This window comes from Zootoca vivipara, chromosome 15 (assembly GCF_965207765.1).
Source record: "Zootoca vivipara chromosome 15, rZooViv2.hap1.1, whole genome shotgun sequence".
In the NCBI taxonomy this organism is placed as follows: Eukaryota; Metazoa; Chordata; class Lepidosauria; order Squamata; family Lacertidae; genus Zootoca; species Zootoca vivipara.
In genome coordinates, this window is record NC_142598.1 from 3686270 (window position 1) to 3708506 (window position 22237).

Consider the following 22237-nt stretch of genomic DNA (forward strand, 5'->3'; position numbering starts at 1 on the left):
CGACAAATGTCTCAGGCTCCTGAAGTCTACCTGGGGCCTAGTTTCCCAACCTCTGCTTTGAACGCTTGCTGTTTGAACCCAGGGTTAGAACTGTCAAAATCCACCTCCTCCATCATTCACATACCTCTCTGCATTGCAGCAGTCTCTCCTTCCAGCCCAGACAAGAACCCAATTATATTTTCTACAGTGGTTTGTGGCTCTGCTTGCCCCCGCCATGACTCCACAACAGCCACTTAATTTACTGCTTTGCTTCCCTGGCTCAGCACATTTCCATGCTTGCACAAAGTAGAAATGCCACCAACAGCCCCTCCTATAGACCAATTACACTTGCACCAGAAGAACATCCTACTGTAAGACCCAAGAATTTTAAAACAGCCCACGGGCAAGCAAGCGAGATTGATAGCTTCTTAGGCTTCAAAGAGTTTCTAGAGCTTGCCATGTCTGAGTCTCAGTGGAGTCCAAATCACCACGTCCCCATCAATGGATGCTCCAGCACAGCAGAAGAAGCACAGCCTCCTGTGCAATCAGTCTCTTCCCCCATTGGTAATAAATAACTCTGCAGCCATGTTAGAAACTGAGTTATGAAGGCTAGGGGCTAAATGGCACCTCAAACCTAGGCTATGGGCACAACAACGGAATGGCTAGGCACACTTTTCTATAACAATACAAAGCTGAAGATGAACTGCAGCTAAAATATTATGTTCATTCTTCACATGGTCTAGTCCTTCCCCTGCCCACCCCCTAATATTCTTAAGAGGGTCTCTTCTCCAGTCTTCAGAGAGTAGCTGGAAGTGGGGAGGCAGAAAAAGGTCCTCCTTTCTTTCCACTCTGCAGTTTAAATCTGAAATCTTAGGCACAGTACTGCGTCCAGGGCTCAGAAACTGCTCGCACAAATGAAATCCCCTGTCACAAAATGTGCTTAGAGAACAATGGGTGTTTCGAACACTGTTCTACATTTTCTTCATGTTCCCCAAACAGATCTGGGCATGCAGTAGCCAGACGGGCTTTGCAGTATACTGCTTGCCTTCTAAAGGGGCAATTACCATAAGGGTCTGCTTTAAGACATGTGCAGCAGCTGCAGACCAAATGCCTCTGAGCCTATGCAAAGTGTCATCAGGCTCCCAACACAGAGTAATTAGATTATAGCGCTTCCTGGACAAAAGACAGAGCTTCTGGGCTAAGTGCAAATCCCACCTACCCATGTTTGGAACACAGAGGGTGGGGAAGACAAACACACACACTGGACTTACTCGGGCCTTTTATTGTCACTTTGAGCTCTCCGCTGCCAGCGCCTTTTGTGTATACCTTGAAATCTGCTGTCTCCTTCACTCGGACACCTTTGGGCTGGAGGCCTCGACCCACGGCCCGGCAAGCATTTGGGTTGCACGCTGTAGCAGCAGAGAGAGGGTGGCAAAGAGGGTGAGTGTCCCTACTGAGTCCAAGTAGAATTCCAGTTTTCCCAGCTGGGTGGGTCTTTGCCATCATTAACACGCCAGGCATTCAACTAGCTCCACCCATGAGAGGGAGGCAGGATCTCAAGCCAATAGGCTGCTCCCCTAGACAGAAGCAACGTGCACCCTTGCCACAGATCCCCACCCACACCTGCCAAGAGTGAAATACCATTGGCCCTGGATCCAGGCGCCGAGCAGCTGAGAGGAGATGAGTGCCAGCAGAGATCCAGGGAGATGGCTCTTCAGAGGAAGAGAGGACAGAGCAGAGGAGAGCTGGGCCAGGACAGGTGGAGGTAGGCAGAGAGGAGAGGAGAAGCATTAGGAGCAGAACAAAGAACCACCCCCCTTCTGGTCACAAAGAGGAAACCAAGAAGCAGCAGGGGTGTTAAGGTTAAAAGAGACCCCAACCAACAAGCCCCATGCCAGATGGGAGACTCACCCTGGCCAATGGTGACTGTATATGGACTGCGGGGGATGGGGATCCCCCCAAAGGTGATGTAGATGGTGTAGGTGCCCTCCAGAGTGGGCTTGTAGGTGCAGCGGTAGGTGCTATTGCCTTTATCCTCCAGCTGCTGCTCCACTGTCCCTTTCTTGCCAGTCGGATCTTGGATGATTACCTCGATTTCCCCAACACCGGCACCTGGAGGGGGGGATTAGCATAAGTTGAAAAGAGACAGGTGTTAGGTGGAGATAGTTCATGCAACCTTAAGTATTCAATTACAGGGAGGCCTTTGATCTGGACCAAGAACACAGCAATGGGTTTCCAGGGAAAAGATTAAGCCCTGCATAGCTCCTTGGCATTTTCTGTAGTTAGCAGTGCTACACAAGAGAAACATTATACAAGTTTTGCTTGCTCTACATAATTTATGTAGGAATTGCAGGTTTCTTGGGGCAGCATTTTAAGAGCAGAATTCAAGTGCTGTTTATACCGCATCCCTACCTTCCATGCTTAGTGCACCCTGTAGCCATGCACCTAGCAATTACACACATTTAAGAGCAGCCTTAAAGCTTGTTTGCCGCGTCTTTCTAGCTAGTGGAGAAAACACCACAATGTCCCCGAGTTAAAACTTTGCTATGTTTCAGCCTTTGGTAACAGACCCCTTTCTGAAAGCAAAGAAATGGAAGATTTGTTTGCTACCATTACTGTGGGCTGCAAGCTATGCTCTACTTAGCACTGGATAAGCTTCCACTAGGATTTAGTGGGAGACCTTTCATGCTTGGAAGATGCGGCCAACAATTCAGACAGACTTGCTTGGGCAGCAACTATTCTGGAAGCAAAAGGTACTCATCTTCAGCCTCAAGAGTTCAGAGGAGACTGTTCTAACATCCAGCTATAAATAAAAATGAAACGCCAAGACAAGAGACCAATTGTTTGCAAAGGGCTGTTGGGACAAGGAAGTTGCCTTTTGCCTGAAGGGAGAAGAGCAGAGACTTTCAAGGCAGGCAAGGAGAGATGGTGACATTCTTGGATAAGAGAATCAAGGATGACTGATCTCAAAGCAAGCTCTACTGTGTACTCTGAATCATTGTTTCGTTTCATATCCTGCCACGTTGAACACAATATTACTCAGGGCAGTTCTGAATTCACAATTACACACATGAAAGTTAAGAACATGTGGAATCATGAAACTGTATATTCCTAATATAAATGTCTGATCATTCTGCCTCCTACTCTATGGCATGGTGAAGCAACAGGCATAATCTTCACCACAATGTTGACCAACTAAGGCCTGGACAGCAGGAGCAGGAAGCAGTTCCTCCAGCCACAGCCTACCTTGGAGTCAGAGTGGGGCTGTTAAGCCAACTAAGCTGCCACCCAATAAGTCCCTGGTTCAAACCCTCCTCCAGCCTTAGGCAAGCTACTCACTCACAATCTCTTCCTTTTAGTATTCTCTGTAATCCTTCCCAATAATCTTATTCGAAGCACTGGGCACTTAAAAATGCTATGCGTAGCCTGACCTGTTCCCAACTTGGAAGCCCTCCTACCCAGAGCTGTTAGTCTCTGAAGACATGTTGCTTTGACAAGCAACTCTGAAAGCAGGAGAGCTAGAAAGGTTCCACTTTAGTGAGAAACTGAAGCCTCCAACACAATTAGAATCATAGAGTTGGAAGAGACCACGAGGGCCATCTAGTCCAACCCCCTGCCAAGCAGCAAACACCATAAAAGCATTCCTGACATATGCCCGTCAAGCCTCTGCTTAAAGACCTCCAAAGAAGGAGACTCCACCACACTCCTTGGCAGCAAATTCCACTGCCGAACAGCTCTTACTGTCAGGAAGTTCTTCCTAATGTTTAGGTGGAATCTTCTTTCTTGTAGCTTGAATCCATTGCTCCGTGTCCGCTTCTCTGGAGCAGCAGAAAACAATCTTTCTCCCTCCTCCATATGACATCCTTTCATATATTTGAACATGGCTATCATATCACCCCTTAACCTTCTCTTCTCCAGGCTAATTACTCAGTTCATAGTAAGAAAAGTCTCCAAAGACAGTTCATTGCTAAAAATTCAAGTGTCCCCAACACAGTACTTCCTCCCCCAGGCTTGCTGGACTGCAGTTCCCATCCTCTGACCATTGGGACCAAGAATGCTGGGGCTTGATGGGAGCTGTAGTCCTAGAATGCACCAGGTTGGGGAATGGTGGCTAAACTATTTATAACAAGTTTCTAAGAAACCAGCCAACTACGTCATTTGCTTTCAAGCTGCGTCCAGGCTTCAGCTGGCCAACACCCTTCCACCCTCTCAGAATCAGCACCCCTCCCCCATTCACTGACCAGCAGTGAAGATCTCAAAGTAGGTGGTCTTGTTGGCAATGTTGCCCACAGGCTCCAGGCCAGGGCCCTGGGCAGTGACCTTGCTGGCATCGCCGTGCGATTTGTCCACATTCACCTCAAAGGGGCTCTTGGCAATGTGCTGCCCAGCAAACAGTACCGTCACCTGGAGCAAAAAGTGAAGGTCGTCAAATGCTGATCAGTGAGACGAAGGCCCAGTTCCAGAATTTTCTCCCAATCACCTACACACGATATACGGACTCTTACCTTGTGGACTCCTGTCACCTTTGGCACATACCACACCGAGAACGTCCGGTTCTTGTCATTGTTGGCAATGACCTTCGCCTTGAGGATAGACACAGGAAGTTCAGTAGTGGCTGGCATTGTACACCCCACCCAAAACACACACCCCCAACTCTTCCGCCTCAATGCCTGGCCATCCAGACCTCTAAGGACACCCTCCCAGGGGGACTCACTTCTTCCCGATGTCCAGCAGGGTCCTCCACATAGACTAGCACTTCTCCCTGGCCAGCACTGATCGTTTCAACGGTGAACTCTGCCTTCTTCTTCACCATGTTGCCTGTGGGCTCAATGCCTGTGAAATGATCAGATACCGTAGTAACTGTACCACCCCCTGGCCCGTGACGCCATCAACTTGTACGGCAGTGGTTCTAGCATCACCTCCACTGTACAGTCTGAATGACCTCAGGAAAGCCCACACATGCTAGCTGGAGCTGATGGGAGAGCCACAGAGATGCTACAGAGAAAACCATTGCAAGGCAATCACAGGGTGTTGCAAGGAAGAGGTTAAAAAAGCATCCAAACACCTTTAAGTCGAACCCTATGGGGCAGCTAGGGACCCAGGTGGCACTGTGGTTAAACCACTGAGCCTAGGGCTTGCTGATCAGAAGGTCGGCGGTTCGAATCCCTGTGACAGGGTGAGCTCCCGTTGCTTGGTCCCAGCTCCTGCCAACCTAGCAGTTCGAAAGCACGTCAAAATGCAAGTAGATAAATAGGAACTGCTACAGCGGGAAGGTAAACAGCGTTTCCATGTGCTGCTCTGGTTTGCCAGAAGCGGCTTTGTCATGCTGGCCACATGACCTGGAAGCTATACGCCGGCTCCCTCGGCCAATAATGCGAGATGAGCGCGCAACCCCAGAGTCAGTCACGACTGGACCTAATGAGCAGGGGTCCCTTTACCTTATGGGGCAGCTATTCTATTCACAACATCCTGGGTCCCCAGAGATTGTTGGGCTACTATTCCCATCATCCCTGGCCATTGGCTAAAATAGCTGATTATGGAAGCTGCAGTCCAGCCACATCTGGGGAACCAAGGTTGAAGAACGCCATCCTAGAAAAGATCCTAAAACCCACCTGCCCCCACTGTGGTCAATCTCCCAATTGTGTAAGGAGTCCTCCAGACCCTCCTCTGCACACATGTAATCCCGAGCCTTTACCACCTGTTCCTGGACTCACCTGGCCCATAAGCTCTGGCTTTCTTGGGGTTCAGTTTGGGCCTAAGGGGGGCTCCTGGCTTTAGCTTAGCTTTGGGGAACTGGGAGAGGTATGTCATGACCGAGTGCTCATCAACATTGGGGTCCACAATCTCTTCAGGAGTGATCACCTACAGAGGAAAAAAAGGAAAATAGCTGGAGACAGCAAATAAGAGCCAAGTTTACCTCTCACACGCCAGGAGTCAAGTACAGAATAGGCACAGGATGCAGCCTCCCAAGAAACCCATGACTTGCTTTTCAAAAAGCAGACTTCTAGCCCTGAAGGCTGCAGAAGGGGCCCTAGAATGTAACTATTTAAAGCATTTCTGGGAAATCTAAGCAGCATCCTGGGGTGGGAGGGTGGAGGTCAAGGGATAACACACCTTGGGACTCTACATTGTTCACTTGCCCCTGGCCAAAACTGGAAACAGTAAACACTTTTGCCAATACCTACCCATAGCAGAGTTCAGCTTAACACAAAGTTCTGTATAGCACAGGCCAAGTATCTGTGCTGCTTACCTGCGGGATGCCAAGCCAGTCGTCTGCTTGCTGCATGGCCTCCCGGGCATTGTTGACAGGTTTGCTGGCATCCCACGAATCCCAGTCAGGGCACAGACCTGTTTGAGAAAGAGTCCAAGCTCTTTGTCAGTCACACACAGTAGTAACACTTCCTCCATACAGATCTCTGGAACAGCGCTCTGGGGCACTGTAGCATCCATCCACAACGTAAGGTAGAAATAAAGCCGAAGGAGCAGGTATCCAGCACAGGCAACCCAAACCCTCAGCGGAATATTAGACCCAGGGCCAAGATGGAGTTGCCATCAACGACAAGGGTAGCCAATGAGGTGCCCTCCAGATGATGATGTACTCCAACTCCCATCAGCCCCAGCCAGCGTGGCCATGGTCAAGGATGATAAGAGTTGTAGTTCAGTAACATCTGGAGGGAGCCAAATCGGCTACTCAACTAACACAGGAAGTAGTGCTGGCCTCCAGCACCCATGTCAGCGAGTCAGAAGAGGCCTCCTTGCAAACCTCTCAAGTTCACCCTCCCACCCCCACATGGAACAGTGCTGCTCCTTCGCTTACCTGGGGCACAGCTGTCAACAAGAGCGCCTAGTGCCCGGCCGCTCTGCCAGTCCCTGCTGAAGTTGGTGATGGGCAATTGAGGCAGTTTGTTTTGGATCCAGCCCAGCAGTCGCTGCTTGGGGGTTTGCTTCTTGGCCTCTTCGTCATCTTCCTCATCCCACATGGGCATGGAGATAGAGTAGTGCAGGATGAGTGTCCAGATCAGGCCCAGGATCAGCTTCAGATTCCCATCCACAATAGCTTTGCTGTCTGAGAGTCAGAAGCACAGTTCAGCATTCGCAAAAGAGGACAGTGACCTGGACTTTCAGGGAAGAAGATGAGCCCCACTCAGTGACATTCTAGGGCTAGCGCCTTCTCCGCTCAGAATTCTCTCCTTTAGTAGGAGGAAGGCCAGTCTCTACACCTAAGGAAACCCAAGAGGAAGCTTGCAGGCAGTTTCCACTGAGGAATAAGTCCATTCCCACCTCTTACCTCCTCAATAGATCTGAGACCTACAGAACAAGCTTCTAGCAAGAGATTCTGTCCTTAGGGGCATGAAGAAGTTGGTGGGAGGGATTTCAATGAAGAATGGCCATAATTTGACTGCAGGTAATGTGTTTGAAGAAACTTAAAAATGATTTTAAAAGTGGCCTGTGTGTGCTGGTTATTACCATGGCTTTTTCACTCATTGGCCACTCCCTGCCACTTTAGACGCCATCATTACCACCGACCATGTACAAAGAATGGCTTTCCTTTATACAGTCTCAAGTGACTCTTTGGTAGTGTCTCTTCCACATCTACACTTCCCAAACCTCATCTTAAAATAACAGCGACAACAGAAAATAAACAAGTTGCAATTGATACTCGACATACAGTATTGTTCTTGCTGTGGATTCTGTTTATTATTTTTATCCCCTGCTTCATCCAGGGAATTTTGAGTGGCATACATGGTCCATACCCCCTCAAGTTTCATTACAACAACCCTGTGAGGTAGTTTTGACTGTGAGGGAATGATGGTCTCAAGATCACCCAGTAAGCTTTCATGATGGAGTAGAGATTTGAATCTGATCTGAGTACAGTTCTCCAGCCACTCGCAATGGCAGTCAAACTTTATGCAAACTACTTTAAAACCTGATAAATCTGAAAGCACCTGAAGCTGACTGGATTGTATTGGGCTCAGTGGCTATAGCCTTGCTTCATTTTCTCCTTTTCCTTGCGAAGTGTGGTGAGATGAAGTATTACTGTAGCTGTGAATCACACTTGGGTACACTTACTTGGAAGTAAGGACCCACCGGCATTAGACACTATATAAAAATTGGATCACTTTCAACAGTCATGGTATTTCCCCCTAGGAATCCTAGGAAATGAAGTTTGTCAAGGATGCTGTTAGGTGACCTCATTTCCCTCACAGAACTACAACTCCCAGAGTTATTTGGGGAGAGGGATTGACTGGTAAACAGTAGGTCTGTGAGGGGTAGTGATTTCCTACCAACTGTTAGCGGCCTTAACAAACTACAATTCCCAATATTCTTTGGGGGACACCATGACTGTTAAAGTCGTATAAAAGTGTCTGCTCCTGTACCCAACACCCTTTCCCCTTAGAATATTGGAAATACAGGGGTACCTCTACTTACGAATTTAATACATTCCAAATGCACATTTGTAAGTTGAAAAAAATTGTAAGTCGAATCCCATAGGAATGCATGGGGAGAAAAAATTTGCAAGTCGAAGCAACCCTATCTAAAAAATCGTAAGTAGAAAAAAAATCCTATCTAAACCGCATCCAAGATGGCGGATGGAGCTCCATTCGTAAGTAGAAACATTCGTAAGTAGAGTTACCACTGTACTTGAAACAGGTCATAAGAGTCATTCTCTCCCTTGCCCTCCTCCTGAGGTAAAGTCGACTGTATCCAGGGATCCTTCAAGAGGTGATGCCCCAACTCTAGAATGCCCTCCCCAGCTCAACATATCTGGTGCCAACCCTTCATTGAGTTTCAGAGACTAGGTAAACATCATTTTATTTGCACAGGTCTTTTAATTTGTTTTCTTTTAATAACAGTATCTGCTTGCAGTTCAGTTCATTTTAACGGCTACAGCATTTTTGCCACAAATTTAAGTAAAGGAATACTAAAACACAAAATTATTTATATTGAGTCCATTTATCTGTTCAGGAGCAAGTCAGCAAGTGTTGAAAAAATCCACTACTAAACATGCATGTGTAAAATGGCCCCCACAGTTAAGTCCAATTTTGCTACAAGGCCTTAAAGAAACACAGTCAATGAAGGGTTGTGGGGGTGGGAAGTTATGTTGTTTTGCCCCATGCCCTTTGTTGGCCCCACTTTATTTATTTCTATGCCCGTATATGCATCTCTTATGTAGAATCTCCTACAATCTTGTTTGCAACATACTGCCATGAATCCCACAGTATGTGGGCTGTTACCAAACACAGATTTTTGTTACCTTGAGGCCTTGAAGAAAAAGCAGAAATGTTGCAAAGCAAAAGCATCACTCAAGCAGCCCTCAATTCAGGTGTTCTGCAGGGCTGATGGTGTGCCGACTCAAAAGAAGAATTTGGCAAGTCAGAAGATGTCAGGGAGGGAATTTGGAGCAAAGGAAGATAGGGGTGGGAAGCATAGATGTGGAGGGGACACGACCCAAGAGCCGCTTGGTGAAACTGTATGAAGGAATCCCACCCTTTGGGTTAAAGGCAATAGAAGAGGAAGCAGCAGCCACAGCAGTAGAAAGAGGCCTGGACAGGATTGTGCAGCAGCAGACTGATGTAAACACACCAGATTCAGGGAAACAAAGAATTCCTTCAATGCACTGGCCTCCTGCCAATATTAACCTCTCCAGAGACTAGACACAGCAGCTGAAAGGGGCCCAACTGTTCTTCCTCAGCTCAGGTTCAGACAAGTCTTCCACAACCTTCCTCTAAACCCCAAGGGGCAGAGGCAAGCTTGATAAAGCTGAACTCCCACAGGCAACTCTTCATGCGCTCTAAGGAACAGCCCAAAGCCCTGCCCTGTATTCCCTTGCCTTCCGTTGTGGCACCACCATTATGGGATTTCCTCCCAAGGGAGGCCCACCTGGCCTAGTAATGGTTTGCCTTTTTTCAGCAGGCAGTGAAGACATGGCTATTTTCAAGGTCAGCATTGTACTGCTTGACTACGTTATTTATTATGCATTCTTCTGCTTTTAATGCATTTGACGTTGTGCATTCTTTTATTCTATTTTTTAAAGCCGGTGTACAGATCCTATGGGATCCGGAGCACAAGGTATGAAGGAAGAATCAACCTCCAGATAGCTACAAAGTGAAAGAGACTGATGAAGATCAAGGCAACAGAAGAGAACCTAGAATGAATTCAAAGCGATGGTCTAGACCAGGCACCCCCAAACTGCGGCCCTCCAGATGTTTTGGCCTACAACTCCCATGATCCCTAGCTAACAGGACCAGTGGTGGGGAAAAATGGGAATTGTAGTCCAAAACATCTGGAGGGCCGAAGTCTGGGGGTGCCTGGTCTAGCCTCAGAAGCACAGAACCTGTTCCTAGGCGTAAGATGGGAAATCATTTCATTGACTCCCAACATGGAAGTGAACCCATGTCCAAGACGTAACCTGCACCAAGCCAAGGGCATCCTAAGTGCATTATGTGGTGAACTACTCTGATTCTCCAATAAAGGGTGGCACCACAAATGTAATAAATAATTCCTGCAGCTGCACAAACACAGGAAGGTGGTATTCACTGAAGTAGGAAAAGGCTTCTTACAAGTGCATGAGGGGTGTGGGTGGGTGTGCACACAACAGAAGTCAGAAAAATTACTGACAAAACCTTCCAGTGGTTTGAGGTCAGGTTTTCAGTGCCCTTTATATTTATATAGACCCATAGAACAGCAGAGCTGGAAGGTAGCCCAGGCATCCCCAAACTCGGCCCTCCAGCTGTTTTGGGACTACAACTCCCATCATCCATAGCTAACAGGACCAGTGGTCAAGGATGATGGGAACTGTAGTCCCAAAACAGCTGGAGAGTCGAGTTTGGGGGTGCCTGATCTAGCCCAGCCCCCTCCAATGCAGGAATCTCAACTAAAGCATCCCTGACAGCATCCCCCCAAGCTGAAGGCAGCCCTGTATCGGGAAGTTTTCAGTGTTTGATGTTTCATTGTTTTTTCATATGTGTTGGAAGCCACCCAGAGTGGCTGGGGCAACCCAGCCAGATAGGTGGGGTGTAAATAATAAAATTATTTATTTTATGCTTAAAAGCCTCCAATGAAGGCATCTACATGCTTCTCCACCCCATAACAGTAGGGGGAAGCAGAATTATGAAAAATGTTTAACTTGCATAATTCATACAGGTCAGTTGTCCTTTTAGTATGGAAAACAAGCAACTCTGTTTTATGGTCCATGAAGGAAGAAATTAAGTATCACCTTCTGGCAGAATATACTTCACACGTTTACAGGGAACGTGCTCCACAAAGCAGGTTACATGAAGCTTGTGGCTAAGGACCCCCACAGTGACAGGACCGTGCATATGTGCTATGTTGCATGTGCTATGAAACGGCTTTTTGCTACAACAGAATCTCAGGCTCAAGGGCCAAATGTAACCCTCAAAGCGCCTCTATCTGCCACTGAAACTCAACAGGTACTGGATGGAGAAGAGTGTGTATTTGTAGATACTGGCCTAGTATACAAAGCTAAATTTTACATTTGCCGTGCTGGCCCACCCCACCAGCACCATGAGGCTCCCATAGGTTGGTGGGATGGGAATGTGGCCCTCACGGTTAAAAAGGATCTCCCTCCCTTGGACTACAGCTTCCTAGCATTCACACATGTGCTACTGCCACACAATATACACACTTGGATCCAATAGGCTTCAGTCCATTTCCTACCCAAGCAGTCTGTGGCCTCCAAGTAGTTAACACGACAACCCTCAGTAGTATTAGAGAGAGCTGCTATTCTCCCTCCTCGTCTGCAGCAGATTGCAGGATCTGGTTACAGGCAACATGGAGCGAGTACCATCCTGAAAAAAAGGCATTTTCCAAGCTTCCATCTGCACTCTTCCCTCCCCATCACACACACTTTTAGTTTTGCCCTCCATATCCACTGAGCCCCATAGCAGCTGGGAGCATTCAAAAGGGCAGGCGTCAGGGCCAGCCTCAAAGCTGGAGAGAGGAGCATTCAACACTGTCCAGCTGAGTAAGCTATAAATTGCAGAACAAGCATTATCAAAGAGGACAGGAGGACCAAAGGGCTTCTAAGACCCAGAAACCAGAGCCTACAGGGAGTGGCCACAGATTCACCAACACGAGGCCACATGTCCCCTCCCTCCCCGGGAGCAGAGTCCCAGTCAAGCCATCCTGCCTACACAAGGCTAGAGTAGCCAGGATGGGAGCCCCTTCCCATCAGCTCTCATGCACGTAAGCTTATGTTACTGGAGTGCCAGGGCAGATGCAGCCCTCTGGCAGGATTAAATACGCCATGCTTTTTTTAAAAAAAATACTGCCCCTTCTTTTTCCTGGGTGGTGGTGGGGAGGAATAGGGAGAAGGCAAGCCATCACATCCCAGCCACCTCCCCACCCGGCTCTGCACCGCCCACCCAGCCACAGAGCAGACCGCTCCAGCATTTTTTAGCCTTATATGGAGTGGCCGGCAGGCAGCAGCTTCTCTGTCCCAACAGGATTCTCCTTCCAGGGGGAGGGAAAAGAACGCCCCCTCCACATGTTAGGCCTGGTCCCTCCCTCTCTGCCCGCCTTCCCTACATCCTGCCTCTCTGCGAAGAGGAGCAAAAGACCCCACCCAGCCCATCCTCCTCTTCACCCCAACCCAAGGAGGAGGCGGTGGAACAGGCAGGCACACCCAGGCACAGGGTTGCCCATCTCTAGCCTACAGGCATGGTTATAGTGTGCGCACACCCTTCCACTTCTCAGCAACTGCTGCCAGACCTTGTCTGAGTCAGAGTCTGTGGCCCAGCGACTGACTCACTGCATCAAAGGGCAAAGCAGGATTCTCATCTCCCACTGTCCTCAGGGTCTTCCTGCAGGCTCCAGGGGGGGGGGTCAAACAGAGCAGGGAGCAGAACACTCTGTCCAGCTATTGCTGGACCACAACTCCCACCCTCCTTGACCACACTGGCTAGAGCAGATGCAAGTTGGAGTCCAACAACTTGGGGCCCGTTTAGAGCATCACTTTTACAGTATCCCTTCGCTGGGCCTTATCTTCCCATAGAGTACAGCTTTACAAATGTTACGCACAGCCACCACATTGCTGCATATCTAGCAAATTTACCACAGCGGTCAATCTAATCCAGATTTTCCTATCATTACCAGCTCGCAGCCGTGTAGAGCACCATCCAGACAGATACACCAAGAGGGCTTCATCAATAGAGGGGTTCCTGCAGCAACATTAACAGTCCTCCAAGTGCACATGGGCAGTTGCCAGAAATAGTATTATTAAAATAATAATAATAAAAAACCCTGCAACTTCAGGTAATAGGTGGTTTCGTACCTCTGGATAGCCATGAGCACAACTTAAGACTTTAAGATACTCAAAGTAATTAGGCCTTTGAAAGCTGTCTCTGCATTACAAGGTGTGTTGCCCCATCTTTACCCCAAGATATGGAGTTCCTGGTCAAGTGGACTAGGAACCACACCAGGTCCAACATAAGGTAACACAGGTCTACACTTTTTGTGTCAGATCCACCTAATCCAGGCATCCCCAAACTGCAGCCCTCCAGATGTTTTGGCCTACAACTCCCATGATCCCTAGCTAACAGGACCAGTGGTCGGGGAAGATGGGAATTGTAGTCCAAAACATCTGGAGGGCAGAAGTTTGGGGGTGCCTGACCTAATCGTAACCCACCAGTACTAAGACCATCCAAGGATTCAACACACTGCCACATTTTTGCAACCCTGGGCCAAACATAGCTAAAACAGGAGGTTTATGAAGACCCTGCTGGGTTGCATTTAGCTTGCAGAGTCACAGGCCCAATTTCAGTGAATACAGGGAGCTACATGTGTTGGGATGTCAACACATCCCAGCTGAGACCAGGTCATTACAAACTGTGATAGTGTGGGAGAGAGCAGGAAAGAGACCAGGGCATCAGTACAGAAAATACATTCTGTTTATATTGGCAACATAGATTGACACCAGCCATTCCAAGAGCCAAGGGATAGCAGTAGGAGATGACTGTGGGTGTTTTTTTTATTATTATTTTTACAGTATTTAGTCATGTCGCTCTTCTTCCACCCAAGTTTGGTCTAGTTGACTTCCTCAACCTGGTTATAGTGCAAAACATCTGGAGCACATCATCAGGTTGGATAAGTACCTGCCCCCCGCTCCTGAGGCTGTAGGTCTGATTCCACCTTCACTTATACATAGCAAAGGGCTATGGGAAAACCCCAATCCCAGAACAGGTTATGGATGCTCATGACCCTGAATCAACAGTGGGGATGTCTGGCCCCTGTGAATGGTCTGGGAAGAACAGATGCTTCAGCAGTGCTGAGGCTGAGCAGGCATGATAAATCTGAATGAGAGGCCACCGGAAGCTCCCTGCAAAAGCAAGGGATGCATAAGCCATTGGTTTTTCTGAACAGCTATTGAGACTTCCAGGATTCCCACATTAATGAGTCAGACCTCAACTAGAATCAGTTCCTCTACCAGGCAATGCAAGAGACAGGCTGCTCAGGGCCAATGTTACATTGTCCAGAGACACACCCATCCACAGCCCTTACCGCATGGAGTTTTTACCAGCAGAGCCACCACCAGTCCAAACATAGATGGCTGGTAAGCTATGCAAAAGGCTCCCTTTGCTGGGACCATAAATACCAAGCATCCAAGCCAATTCAAGCTGCCCAAGCATGGAAGAAGTTGAGAGTCACCAGCCATTTCCAAGAAAAGGCTGCTCCTATTATAAGGCAAAGGGCAATTAACAGTCATTTGCTTTCTTGTATTTCTGCCAAAACAGGAGACACTTGAACTTTTGCTTCAGGAGCTAGGGGTACATGGCAAAGCAAGGAGAATACAAGGACCAGTGAACTGAATGCAATCTTCGCTCAGTACACATAATTCCAATGTGAGATACTATGGCCTAGTTTACATACAGTGTTAAACCATGGTTTAAATAAACCTTAGTTAAGGTTTGGTGTTGCATACAAACCCAGCCCAGCACCTTAACTACAATTAGCTATAGTTTTGTTAGCAAAAATAAGCCATGGTTTGTTGCTGGTTGTTGGTTTACTCACCTTAACTATGGATTAGCATTCCATACAAACCCAGACAGTTCATTAGTTATGGTTTATGTATGAGCAGCTCCAGATCTAAGGAGAGATAATGAGGCTCTCCCACAAACTGGGTACTTAAAAGACTAACCTAGCTAAGAGCCCCGTCTTAAGGTCTGAAGCCATAGCTTCTTTCTGTGTTATTGTTCATCCACCAGGATCTGTCCCCAGCATGTGCCACTGTAGCAATATCCCAGACTACTATCAGACCCTCAAAGTGTCCCCATTTTGTCCCAGTTTCTGATTTGACCCTAGAATGTCCCACTTTTCCTTAGGATGTCCCTATTTTCATAGGAGAAATGTTGGAGGATATGTACTAGGGCATTACTGTGGCTGGAAGGGCTGAAGTCCCATCAACTTCCTGACACCTTTCCTTATGGCAGAATCTTTGCCCAGACTCTGCACTGACCCAAGATTTACCCCAAAATCAGAGCAGAAAAACAAAGGCTTCAAAGGGCTGCCGCTAGTGATCTTGAGAAAGCAGATATTGGCTCAACCACATCCCACTTCCACTTCTTGGGCAACTCCCCCCCCCCAATGTAGCAGTACAGTAATTCAAATTTGATGCGGCGGGTGGGGAAAAAAGGAGAAAGCCATTGTTTGAGCTTGGAAAATGAGCGTGCGGCGCGTCAGGAGCTCGACCGGCGATTCAAAAGGCTCAGCCGAAGGCAAGCGCCAGGCCGCCCCTCCTCCCATTCCTAAATAGTTAACGGGCCTTTCCGAAGCGGAGCGCGCCGGGGTGGGCTAGGCCAGAAATGGAGGGAGGGCGCGCGGGGCGGAGGAAGGGGGCTGGTGGGTGCAGCAACACGAACCGAGGCCGGGGCTAAAGGAAAGGGGGCTTCCCCCCTTTTTTTGCAGACTCCAGACAAAAAGCCTGAAACCGGAGCCGCCTCCTGCAACCCTCCCCGCCACGCCCGGATGCAGCGTCCTATCGCCAGCCCCACCCCTCCAGCCTGGCCCTGGCCACTGAAGGCGACCTCTTCGCTTTGCGCCCCCCTGCAGCTCACACGCGACTCTGCCCAAAAGCCACCCCATGACTATAGAAATGGGACCCCCATCTCCGAGGCGGCCCCGATCTGCCACCAGCGGTCCTTCTCTCCCCCCCCCCCGCCCAACCCCGTCACACATACCGCGAAGCTTACGCACGCCCCCTTCGCGGGAGGGGCCAAGCAAGCGCGCCCCTCTCCTCTTCACCTGGGCCTCGCCATGTAGAGAAGAGCGGGGTGCCCTTCCAGTCTCCCCTCACCGTAAAGGACAGACGTGGGGGCCACCGCCTCCAGAGATCCTGCACTCCCCCACTTTTAGGATCGCCTTTTCAGGTCCCCTTTTCGCCCTCTCCGCCCCCCCCCCAAATCTTTGCGCGCGCTCTCCCCGAACGCCCCCGGCTCCCCCTCCCCTCTTTCGCTGGTACTTACCGATGGAGACCAGCTTGATGTTCTCTCTTTCCAGAAACTCCAGCGCCACCGAAACATTCTCCAGTTGCATCTGCCGGAAAGTGGGGCGAGTGTTGTACTTGCGCCCCATCTTCTTCTGGCTCAGCACCTCGAGCAGCGCGATAAGGCGCAGCCCGTCGCCCAAGTCCGTCTGCAAGTTGGCGATGCGCTTGTTGACGCATTTCAGGTGCTCGTTGCACCAGCGCGTGAAGGTGTTCTGCTGGATCTTCTTCCAGGGCGCGTCCTCCGCCAGGTCCTTCTCGGTGGCCGGCATCTCGGCAGCGACCTCCCCCTGGATGCTGTTGCTGCTGCCGCTGCCGCCTCCTCCTCCTACGCCGCCGCCGCCACCAACTCCTCCCGCTCCTGCGGCCTGATGGAGTCGCGCTTGAGAGCCGCTCATTATAACGGCTGGGCTCGGGGTGGGTGGGACCCCGGCGCTGGGTAGGTTGGGCCCGCCGCGATTAAAGGCGCAGGATCCTGCAGAACGACAGAAGAGAGGGAGGCGGTGAAGTTAGGCGCGGCCAGAGGCGCAAGGCGATGCTAACAGAGCAGGGGTGGTAGCGGCTGAAGAGCCTGACACACGCCCACCTCGTGGGCAGCAGAGACTACTGGGCTCCAAGGAGGCAGGAGGGCAGTGCGGAAGAACCCCCGCGGCAGCAGCAGCCCCACAGAAGAAGCGGCGAGCGCCTCCAAGCTGCGCGCATCTCCAGGGGCTAGTAGTCGGACGGGCGGGGCAGGAAGGAATCCCCAGACTCGAGGCTTCTGCAATCCTGTGCAGGCTCACTTGGCACACAATCCCAATTGGGAGTGCGGGGGTGAAAGTGGAGTGGGTTCTACTCTTGAGTAAGTTTATATATAGGCAACAGCTGCAAAAGTGCCCAGCCCTCTTAAAGGTGGGTCAGCGAGCTTAGGGAGGGGTCCTGTAAAAGGAGTGAAGCGACAGATCTGCGAAAAGGGCAAGCTGTTTATTGGACACGGCTCAGCCCAAAGGAAGCCTCCATGTGCAAAATCAGTATACCTGTAAGGAGGAGGGGCGCGCGGTTGGCGGATTGACTGGGCAAGGGCTTCCCGGAGGCTACTTTGGGAAGCAGGGTGGACCAGGCTATAAACCAGGCATCCCCAAACTGCGGCCCTCCAGATGTTTTGGCCTACAACTCCCATGATGCCTAGCTAACAAGACCAGTGGTCGGGGAAGATGGGAATTGTAGTCCAAAACATCTGGAGGGCCGAAGTTTGGGAGTGCCTGCTATAAACCTCTCGGGTCCCTCCAGCGGAACTCTCTCCGTAAGCTCTTCTAGAACACATGGGCCTGGAATTGCAGGGTGCCATGGCCTTTCCTTTTCGTGGGGCCCTTTGGAGAGGGGGAAGGGATCAAAAGGAAGAGGGGGGGCGTTGCTTGGGAATTGCAGCCGGTGCCAGACCCGTTCGCTCATTCCACACCTTCGAAAGAAGGCGCGAGGCGGGAGAGCAGCTGGGGAAAGAGTGGAGGGCGCGCCTTCCGTGGGGCCTCCTTCTTCCCCCCCGTACCCACCACTTTTTAAAAGTGAGGATCTCGGGCACCAGGCGCGAAGATCCGGGGGTGCTGTGGTGGCAAGGCAGGAGGAACGGCGCGAGAGGAAAGGTGTCCGCGCCCTGGAAGACCCTGATCCGATTCCCGGCTGATCTCTCTCTGTCTATCACACACACCCGGTCACAGAGAAGGAAAGGAGACTTGCCCCATGAGGGAGGCAGCTCTGAAGCGGTGGGATTCCGCGGTGAGCCCCCCCCCCGCAAGCTGGAAGGCGCCGGAGAAATACCACCGGGCTAGTAAGCACACGTCTCCCGAATTCCTGTGCAATGAGGCCCAGCCGGCGGGAGCTGCCCCTCGCCTGCCCCTTCTGCTCTCCTGCCGCCCCCCCTTCCGCCCCCGCCCCGGCCGGCCCTGCGCCTCTTTTGGCTCAACTGCGGCTCTGGCTGCCCTGGGTGTCTCCTCTTCCTGGGACGGGTAAGATCCAGGGTCTCTTTCTGTGCCTCCCTCCCTCTCGCCCTCCAACAAGGCAAGGCGACAGGGCCGGTCTCGTCTTGTCATCTGCTTGCAGCTTCTCGCCCGCCCGCCTGCCCTCCCTCCGCTGCGCTCTCTTGACACCTACACGGCTGAGCTGCTGCTCTAGGATCGCTCAGTCAGTAGAGCATGAGATTCTTAATCTCAGGGCTTCTACAAGAAGCAACCTTAAAAAAATAATCAAAGATCCTTACCATATATTAATTTCCTTTATAAAGAATTAAAATACATGAATATTTGTGCAGAAATTACTGCACAAACTTAATTCAATTTCAATAAAAAATTGTTTAGAAAAAAAATCTCAGGGTTTATGCCCCACGCAGAACAAAAGATTCCTGCATGGTTGGGGGTCAGACTAGTTGACCCTCGTGCTCCCTTTCTATTTTACGACTATACAAGCCATACAGAGGGAAGTGGCTTGGGGAGAGGCATTCTTTGATGTGCTTTCGAACTGCTAGGTTGGCAGGAACAGGGACCGAGCAACGGGAGCTCACCCCGTCATGGGGATTCGCACCGCCGACCTTCTGATCAGCAAGCCCTAGGCTCGGTGGTTTAACCCACAGTGCCACCCGCGTCCCAGAAAATTAACTAGAGCCAACCAAAAATGGACTCATGTGAAGCCACCAGTCAGACTATTGAGTGATTTGGCTCCGGTATTGTCTACTCTGGCTAGAGTGGCCAGGGACTGAACCTGGGCAAAGTGTGTCCTGCTGAGCTGCCATCACCACTTGAAGTTATGCTTCTTGATGTCGCCACATCACTGCCTCACTCTTCCCATTCCACCAACAGTGCTAAGAAGAGCCAAGGTGGTCCAATCTCAGCCTTCTTACTTGTTGAAACTGGGCCAGGTGTGTAGGGGTGTGTGTGTGTGTTTTGCCATGGCCTTGCCAGTCTGTTCCAACTTGCTATGTCACTCCCATGTCACAAAGCTAAAGAGACAGGGAGAGACCTCAGGGAGGAGATGTGCAGCTACAACCAGGGCCGGCCCTACTATTGGGCAGAGCGAGGCAGCTGGTGCTGAGAGACAGCAAGGCCAGACCAGTGCCAGACTTCCAGGAGGCTCTTGGCACAGTGCCGTGGATGATGCTTCCTAACAAACACACAGCAGGTTTAAAAAACAAAAACAAATCACCTACTGCAATGACAGCAATTCTGCGGCCTATGCATTTGTGGGTAAATTCCGATAGTGAGCAACCGATAGGAAGCTGCACCTCCACCCACTGCGAAGATGGTCACCCAGAATTCCCACGAGGCTAGTGAGTGGCAGCACAGCCAGGCCACATGGGTAAGCACATGGCTTCCCCAAACAGGAATCCTGGGAACTTCACTTCCTATCCCCCTTAACAAACGACAGTTCCTGGAATAAAGTTACATGCTTAAAAGGTATGGCACGCGCAAAATAGGTATCTTTGTGCACACTACAGTGTTTTGGGTTTTGTTTTTACAAGACCCTGCTTAATAAGACTTCCTAAGGTCCGTGGCTATTTTTCTATAAAAAGACGTGCCGGAGGTCACCTTGTTCCCTTTGAATGGCAATGGCCCCCACATGAGAGGAGCTGGAACTGCTCAGGTCCAAGGTGGAGGGGTGCCTTAACAGAGGGCTGAGTAACCTGCGGCCCTCCCGATGCTGTTGGACTCAAGCTCCTATCATCCCCAGCCAGTAGGACAGTCAGAGGACGATGGGAGTTTGAGTTAAACATTGGAGATCAGAGCATTGCTGTGCATGGAGGGAACCAGGCGGGGTCCTGCTTGTGTTGTGTATTTCGTAAGAGTCCCTCTTGCTGGAGGAGCAGCACGCGTCTACAAGTGGAAAGTGTTTGTGTTTCTGCCCCAGCTCCCATCTCTGCCCTATTCATCATTCCCCCCACATTGCCGTGATTCAGCAAGCTGCGGTGGCCTAACGGCTTTGTCAAACCCGCCCCAGCCCCACCCAGACTTCCTGAGACGGGTTTTTTTGAAAGTTCTTATTTTGTACCAGCTCCTGTGCACCCCACCCTGGGACTTCCCCATCTTGCAGGGCTGGGGGAAGGTCGTGGGCAGATTAGACAAAGCACTGTGCGCAGTAAGGGGACCCCATTGCTAGAGAAGATTAGAGGACGTGCTTAAATTCTATCATAGAATCATAGAGTTGGAAGAGACCACAAGGGCCATCCAGTCCAACCCCCTGCCAAGCAGGAAACACCATCAAAGCATTCTTGACATATGCCTGTCAAGCCTCTGCTTAAAGACCTCCAAAGAAGGAGACTCCACCACACTCCTTGGTAGCAAATTCTACTGCTGAACAGCTCTTACTGTCAGGAAGTTCTTCCTAATGTTTAGGTGGAATCTTCTTTCTTGTAGTTTGAATCCATTGCTCCGTGTCTGCTTCTCTGGAGCAGCAGAAAACATCCTTTCTCCCTCTTCTATATGGCATCCTTTTATATATTGGAACATGGCTATGTCAGTATCCTTCTTGAACTGTGGTGCCCAGAACTGGACACAGTAGTGCAGGTGAGGTCTGACCAGAGTGGTACTATTACAGTGGTACTATTACTTCCCTTGATCTAGATGCTATACTCCTATTGATGCAGCCCAGAATTGCATTGGCTTTTTTAGCTGCTGCATCACACTGTCGACTCATGTCAAGTTTGTGGTCTACCAAGACTCCTAGATCCTTTTCACATGTACTGCTCTCAAGCCAGGTGTCTCCCAGCCTTTCAATTTTTTTGCTCAAGTGTAGTACCGTACTTTACATTTCTCCCTGTTAAAATTCATTTTGTTTGCTTTAGCCCAGTTGTCTAATCTGTTAAGGTCATTTTGAAGTGTGATCCTGTCCTCTGGGGTATTAGCCAACCCTCCCAATTTGGTATCATCTGCAAACTTGCTCAGGATGCCCTCAAGCCCATCATCCAAGTCATTGATAAAGATGTTGAATAAGACTGGGCCCAAGACAGAACCCTGTGGCACCCCACTAGTCACTTCTCTCCAGGATGAAGGGGAGCCATTGATGAGCACCCTTTGGGTTCGGTCAGTCAGCCAGTTACAAATCCACTGAATGGTAGCATTGTCTAGCCCGCATTTTACCAGCTTCTTTACAAGAATATCATGGGGCACCTTGTCAAAGGCCTTGCTGAAATCAAGATAGGCTACATCCACAGCATTCCCTTCATCTACCAGGCTTGTAATTCTGTCAAAAAATGAGACTCATTCCATCTCTATACTGTTTATCTGGATGGGGAAGATATGAAAGCATCTGGCCCTGTCAACTGTGAAGAGATTCCTCTTCTAATTCCAGTTGCCTTGGACTCGGCTTACTGGAGCGACTCAGTGACAGGGTGGTAGTGGCAAAGGAACACAGCACATGTTTGGTGCCACCAGTGGAGACTGGTCAGGGCAAATGGGGCATAGCCTCCCTTGCACGTCAGGTGATGGCTCTGGCTCCTTGCCTTCCTCCCTACCCGTCCCCTTGGGCCACCACCAGCACTGCATGGCTCTACCCCACAGGAGAAGTGGGTCCCATAGCTCAGTGGTGCAGCACATGCTCTGCACGCCCAAGGTCCCAGGTTCAACCCCCAAGCTTCAGAAAAGGCTGGTTCTGCCTGCAACCCAAGAGAGCCGCTGCCAGCCAGTGTAGGCACTCCTGTGTTAGATGGCCCTACAGCCTGACTTGGTATCAAGCAGGTTCAGGGCCAGTCCTGGCATTGGAACATCAACAGGCTCTGACAGGGAGGGGAGGGGC

General features: G+C 50.1%; 1 protein-coding gene across 4 annotated transcripts in view; it reads right to left on the reverse strand.

The window, feature by feature from the left end:
• The window catches only part of FLNA (filamin A), an 87188-nt gene that overhangs the window by 54793 nt on the left and 10158 nt on the right, over nt 1-22237 (reverse strand). For all 4 annotated transcript variants that reach the window (XM_035097097.3, XM_035097094.3, XM_035097095.3 and 1 more), the window contains exons 2-10: nt 16461-16955; nt 6797-7045; nt 6230-6327; nt 5694-5841; nt 4694-4812; nt 4485-4562; nt 4221-4383; nt 1891-2091; nt 1251-1388 (exon numbers count right to left, since the gene is read on the reverse strand). In XM_035097097.3, the coding sequence (XP_034952988.2) occupies nt 1251-1388; nt 1891-2091; nt 4221-4383; nt 4485-4562; nt 4694-4812; nt 5694-5841; nt 6230-6327; nt 6797-7045; nt 16461-16878 (1612 nt within the window). In that variant the 5' untranslated portion in view covers nt 16879-16955. The remainder of the gene's footprint in view (nt 1-1250; nt 1389-1890; nt 2092-4220; nt 4384-4484; nt 4563-4693; nt 4813-5693; nt 5842-6229; nt 6328-6796; nt 7046-16460; nt 16956-22237) is intronic.